The sequence below is a fragment of the Emys orbicularis genome, chromosome 3 (assembly GCF_028017835.1).
Source record: "Emys orbicularis isolate rEmyOrb1 chromosome 3, rEmyOrb1.hap1, whole genome shotgun sequence".
Taxonomy (NCBI): domain Eukaryota; kingdom Metazoa; phylum Chordata; order Testudines; family Emydidae; genus Emys; species Emys orbicularis.
In genome coordinates, this window is record NC_088685.1 from 60,774,010 (window position 1) to 60,780,501 (window position 6,492).

The window sequence follows — 6,492 nt, forward strand, 5'->3', positions numbered from 1 at the left end:
CACCCACGAAAGCTTATGCTCCAATACCTCTGTTAGTCTTTAAGGTGTCACAGGACTCTTTGTTGCTTGTTGCCAGTCTGTATTTCATACAGAATTCTTTTTTTTTTTTTTTTTTTTGCTGGTAATGGATTATACAGCTACTAGTTAAGAGTTAGCACTGTAATGGGATCAGGAAAACTTTTAAACAGAACTGGGCCAGATTCAGACCTTATGTAAACAAGTCCATTGACATCAATGAAGTTCTTCCCCAGGTTTAAATTTGGCTCCTTTGGCGTTCTAATATCCAATTCAGACAGAAAATCAGTTCTCTCAAGCTTTGTTGAAGATTTCCAAGCCCCAGTCGGCCCAACCTTATTTAAGTATAGATGTGCCTTCAAACATTTAAGTTTGTTAGTGCTTATGCATTTTAGTCACACTTGGTTTTAAACTAAATACTAGTTCTATTCTCCAAATTTACTCATGAGTAAGATTTTGTAAGTAGTGGTTTTCAGTGCTTTTATGTCAAACTTCAGTATGTTAAGTGTAACTAACTTAAAAGAATAATTCTAATAGAATTTATTTAACTAGTGTCACCTGAAATGTGAAACAGGCTCATAGCTTTCAAAGCAACCTCCATGACTTTCTTTTGCTCTAGATTCCAAGTGTCCCAACCTATGGTACTAAAATTAAAAAATATTCTATCAATTGGAACAGTATCTTCCATTTCTTGGAAATTCAACAATTAAACAGATTTAAAATCTAAGTGTCATTTACACAGGTTGATTTCAGCAACAAAATTTAGATAAGTCTGAAAGCTGCAGTAAACTTAACTATGCGAGTCATCTGGAATACATTGAATTCAAACTATTAAGTAAATGCATGAGTGTACTGTTTACACACCTATCCATTTAAGTTATGGACAAACTAGAAAACAAAGTGGAAATTGAGCTCATCAAGTGTGTGCAAGATGTCCCAACTACTCTAGTTACTGTCCATCCCACCTTCCTCAGTTAAAAAAATAAATACATCTTGGTTTACTGAATGTATTGTAGAATGCATCACTCCGCAATACACTGGACAAATTGGATGCAGTAATGTAACAGATCTTCAGTCAGTCAATGAGGAAGTGTTTAAGGACTTGTAAAATGGATAAAAAAATTTGAAGCTGAATCCCACTGTACTGTTAAGGGACATTCAGCAGAGACTCAATTTTTATTTCTGCTTTGCAGTTCACCTTTAACTCAAGCAAATATAAAATATTTGAATTTTACTCTAATAAATTGGATATAGCTTTCCTATAGAGTCAACATTAATCCAAAGAACACACAAACTTAGCATTAAACTTTGTTTTTAATGGTCTCAAATTTTGTGACAGGTTTTTGGTCAAGTTGTTTCCATTAAAAAATTTACTGGTTTAAAAACTAATAACTTAAACTGCCACGAAACAAATGGTCCACAAACATTCCTTTCCTTCTGAAGCTTTTACGATGCATTGTAATCATTAACCAGTCTTTTACTATTAAACTTAAATGGCCAATTGAGACAAACAGTTCTGAGACCGTTCTTCCACCGATTAAGACTGAGGTGGCAGCTGATGTACAGAATTTTCATTTAGCCTTCTGAGCCTTCTGGGCGGACTTTGTGACCTTGCCAGCTCCAGCAGCTTTCTTATCAACTGCCTTGATGACACCAACAGCAACAGTCTGTCTCATGTCACGCACAGCAAAACGACCTGGAAACAAAATGACGACATTTTATAATTTTGTATGGGAGTATACAGATTAACACCCTGAATGAGGCACAACCTCTGCACAGCACCACCACACAGGGTATGGCAGGAAGTAAAAATATACAACAACCTGCAAGTATCTGAATGTAAAATGGAATTTGGCCTCCACGCATTTTAAAAGGGTTATGGAGCACTGGGCAAAAATCTTATAGCAAGCTTAAAGTTTCAATGACACCTCACAAAGTAAGATGGATGTCACCCATGAAACAACTAAGACATATTTCTAAAAGAGCATGGCACTAACATGCCATGAATTTACAAGTAGTTATTTTAGAGGACCACTTACCCAGAGGAGGGTAGTCCGAGAAGCTCTCGACACACATGGGTTTGCCTGGGACCATGTCAACGATGGCAGCATCTCCAGATTTCAGGAATTTAGGACCATCTTCCAATTTCTTACCAGAACGACGATCAATCTTCTCTTTCAGTTCAGCAAATTTGCAAGCAATGTGAGCAGTGTGACAATCCAGCACAGGGGCATAACCAGCACTAATTTGGCCTGGGTGGTTCAGGATGATGACCTGTAAGGAAAAAAACAGTAACTTTTCAAGCATAACTCATGGTTATTTGTTGGGTTAAGCTGTTTAAAAAAACAGGAGTACTTTATCTTCTAGAGATGACTTCAAAATATTCACTCCAAACAAGATGACCAGCCAATATTTGCATCAATCCATAACTATGTTTCAAAGATCTTCAAGTGATTCTGAAAAGTACCTGGGCAGTGAAGCCAGCAGCTTCCATTGGGGGGTCATTCTTGCTGTCACCAGCAACATTACCACGGCGAACATCTTTCACAGACACGTTCTTGACATTGAAGCCAACATTGTCACCAGGCAGAGCTTCACTCAAAGCCTCATGATGCATCTCAACAGATTTTACTTCAGTTGTTACATTGACAGGGGCAAATGTTACCACCATGCCTGGCTTCAGGATGCCAGTTTCCACACGACCAACTGGAACAGTACCAATACCTGGAAAAAAAATAAAATAAAAAAAAATGCAACTCTAGGATGTTTACTCCTTCCAATTTAACTATAGATTCATAGATTCTAGGACTGGAAGGGACCTCGAGAGGTCATCGAGTCCAGTCCCCTGCCCTATGATCTTATACAAACAGGTAGGACACTTCACAAAAACATTCTCCTGCTAAAGAATAAAAAGAAACATTCTGGCAAGTGTTGCAATTTCTGCTTTTTAAAGAGATAGTGACAGCCTATCAATCTGACAGATTGTTGTATTTTAAAAAGCTTATTACTGGAGGAAAAGTTACATAACTATTCTTCACACAAAATACTTACCACCAATTTTGTAGACATCTTGCAGAGGCAAACGCAGTGGCTTGTCAGTTGGACGAGTTGGTGGCAGTATACTATCCAAAGCTTCTAGCAGGGTAGTTCCACTGGCATTGCCATCCTTACGGGTAACCTTCCATCCCTTAAACCAGGGCATCTAACAAAAAGCAGCACAAATGTAACTTGTATTTAGAAATACTGGAATGTAGAAATAGGAAGGACAAATACATTTAATCCTTGATATCTTAAGGTAATTGTGAAACATGAAACCTGATCTTGATCAGAGTTTTAAACAGATATAAACTCCATTCAAATGCATTGTTTCTTAACCCTGACAATTTACCCTGGCTGTCCCTCCAACTTAATTCTAATATACAAGGTAAACAAACTTACGTTAGAGCTAGGCTCCAACATATTGTCTCCGTTCCAACCAGAAATTGGTACAAAAGCTACAGTGTCTGGATTGTAGCCAATTTTCTTAATGTAAGTGCTGACTTCTTTGACAATTTCTTCGTATCTCTTCTGGCTGTATGGTGGCTCAGTGGAATCCATCTTGTTCACACCAACAATCAGCTGTTTTACACCCAGTGTGTAGGCCAGAAGGGCGTGTTCACGAGTCTGCCCATTCTTGGAGATACCAGCTTCAAACTCACCAACACCAGCAGCAACAATAAGGACAGCACAGTCAGCCTTTGGGGAAAAAGATACGTGAGTTTTTTTTGCATAGACCACAAATAATATACATCAGAAAATACTAAAACCCTCAACTGAATTCATAGTGTTTACATACTTGGGAGGTGCCAGTAATCATGTTTTTGATGAAATCTCTGTGTCCAGGAGCATCAATGATGGTGACATAGTACTTGCTTGTTTCAAATTTCCACAAAGAAATATCAATTGTGATACCGCGCTCACGCTCAGCCTTCAGCTTGTCCAAAACCCAGGCATATTTGAAGGAACCTTTGCCCATCTACAAAAAAAGTGTAACATTAGTTGGCTTTCTAAATGACAGTTTAAAACAATTTGTATGCAGTGAACAGAGAAAATTTCTAATATAGTACAAGGCATCTTTTGCAGCTAGTTTTCTGTAATGCCAATACAGCTTTGGCTTGAACACACTTGGCACAACTGGTGAGAGATTCCATCTCTTTTCTCAGTTATTTAACCTATGACACTTTAGCCTTCAGTCTGTTAATTATCTCTAAACAATCTTTTAAAGTTAGACCTTGCAAAGACAAGCCCTCATATCAAGTGTCCGCTGCAAGTTCTTGTTTTCATACCACTGTAATCTCCTCTTCCACATCTAGAGTATGTGCTATTCACCCACAGGCTATTTCTATAGCTAGCATAATGTTGTCACTCAACGTATTTTTTGAGATGCAGTCTCTTCTACTACATAGAAATGAAAGTACACCGATGAACATATGGAGCAGGCACATGCAGTAAAAATGTTTTTCAACTGGATATAGGAAGAGCCATGTATTCCTCTACCTTTAGAGAGAGAGCCTGAATGCAGCAGTTGCTTACACAGAACTGTTTAGCATTGCCTGTCTGATTGAACACCCAGCCTGAAGCTGGGAACTCTGAAAATCCCTGCTGTTGCTGAAGTCACTGGATAAACCAGGTATTTTCTCCCTGTCCTGACAGATGGGTGTAGATCTACTGTCTGCAGAGTAGTTGAAAAGCGCTGCTTAAGTAAGGAGCATGGTGCTATTTCACCAACCCAGGCTGCTCTCAGAGCCTCCATTTTGCACTTAACAGGCTACTGGGCTAATTAAATCTTCGGTACCTCCGCAGCTTCCTTCTCGAACTTCTCGATGGTCCTCTTGTCGATGCCCCCGCACTTGTAGATGAGGTGCCCGGTGGTGGTGGACTTGCCGGAGTCGACATGGCCGATGACGACGATGTTGATGTGGGTTTTCTCCTTGCCCATGATGGGTGGCTCGCGGCGTCCGGCTCTTTCGGTACAAAATCAACACCTACGGAGGAGAAAACCCGTCAGGGATCACCCCGGGCCGGAGCCTCGCTAACTGGGGGAGGCGCCCGGCCTAGGGCGGGGCGGCCTCGAGTAGGCCCGGGCGGTACTCCAGGGCCACGGCTCCGCCCACCGCGGGGGGGCTCCACACGCGAGAAGCGCTGCCCCCCCCGCCGGCTCAGTCCCCCGCGCTGCCCGCGGGCTCGAGGCGCTGCCATGCGGCCGGAGAGCGCAGAGCCGGGGCCAGGCCCCGACGGCGGGGCGCGGCTCCTTTGTGTAGCTAACACTCCGCCCGGCCGCCGCGTCCTCCATTTTGTGGAGCTCGCGGAGGAGGGGAGGGAAAGGAAGCGGCCATCTTCGCTGAGCGGGCGGCGGGGAATGGGAGCGGCCCCTACTCCCCACCCAACCCTTCCCGCGCCGCCGGCGGGCCCGCACCACTAGGCCGGGGGGGGGGGGGGCAGAGAATCCCCCCAGAGTGGCGATGGGGGTTCCAGGGCCCCGCATGTTGCAGCCACTCCCCTCCCTGGGGCCAGACCCCGCAAACAAGGGAGAGCGCGGGGGACACGTCGCCATTTTGTGGGGCCCTCTTTCCCCCTCCCCTACCCACGGGGGGGCCGCCGGGGCGAGTTCCCCCTCCCCCCGCGCGTCCCTTCTCCATCACCAGCCCCGGACCCTCGCACGCGCCGCAGCTTCCCCGCGCGGGCCCGCACTCAGCCACCCCGACCCTCGGGCCCGACTGTTCCAGCCACATGGGCCCGCCCCTCCCCCACCAGGCCTGCGCTACGCGGCCGGCGCTTACCTGCGAGGCGTCGGCAAACCCGTTGCGAAAAAGACCGACAACGTGAGCCGCTGCGCTTATATATCCTGCGCGGGGGCGGGGCGTGCGGGACACGTCACCGCTCCAGCGTTCAACTCGCTCCTCCCCGCCGCTCCCACCGCCCCTAGCGTCGGGCCCGGCAGGGAGCGGGGACAAAGTGCTGTGCTCGCCCCGAAACGGGGGCGGAGCTGCTGGTCGCAGCCCCGCTACCGGCCGCAGGAGGGGCAATTCCTGCGCTGCACCGCTGCGTCTCCCCTCGGGGAGTTTGGTGACGGCCCCGCCTGCCCAGAGGCCGGACTCCGGCCTTTGCCTGAATCGCGGCAGAGCCACCCCACCCGCCCGGCGCTGAGCGTGGCTCACTCGCTCCACCCCCGGCCGCCGGGGGCAGCGGCAGAGTCACCGCCGGGCGGCGAGAGCTAGAGCTCTCTGCCCCTCCCATCCGCTCCCCATACACTGCCCCTTGCCCCCCTGCCCATCTCCCACACCCTTCCCCTCCCCCATACAGCCGCACACCCCATGTGCCCCCCTGCCCCATGTACCTGTCCCTCCCCCTACAGTCAGCCCCCCAGCCGCTCTGCATCTCTTCCATACAGCCACATAACTGCCCATCCCCCACACCCTTCCCCATATTGCCACACAC

At 46.8% G+C, this 6,492-nt stretch overlaps 1 protein-coding gene across 1 annotated transcript; it reads right to left on the reverse strand.

Moving 5' to 3' along the window:
- Positions 1-1,310: 1,310 nt before the first annotated feature.
- Positions 1,311-5,925, reverse strand: EEF1A1 (eukaryotic translation elongation factor 1 alpha 1). Its single transcript, XM_065401286.1, has 8 exons — positions 5,835-5,925; positions 4,850-5,039; positions 3,851-4,030; positions 3,454-3,750; positions 3,067-3,217; positions 2,483-2,739; positions 2,055-2,289; positions 1,311-1,711 (listed from the first exon to the last, which is right to left on the reverse strand). The coding sequence occupies exons 2-8, from the start codon at positions 4,991-4,993 to the stop codon at positions 1,587-1,589; spliced, it is 1,389 nt and encodes a 462-aa protein (XP_065257358.1). The 5' UTR covers positions 4,994-5,039; positions 5,835-5,925; the 3' UTR covers positions 1,311-1,586.
- Positions 5,926-6,492: the final 567 nt, after the last annotated feature.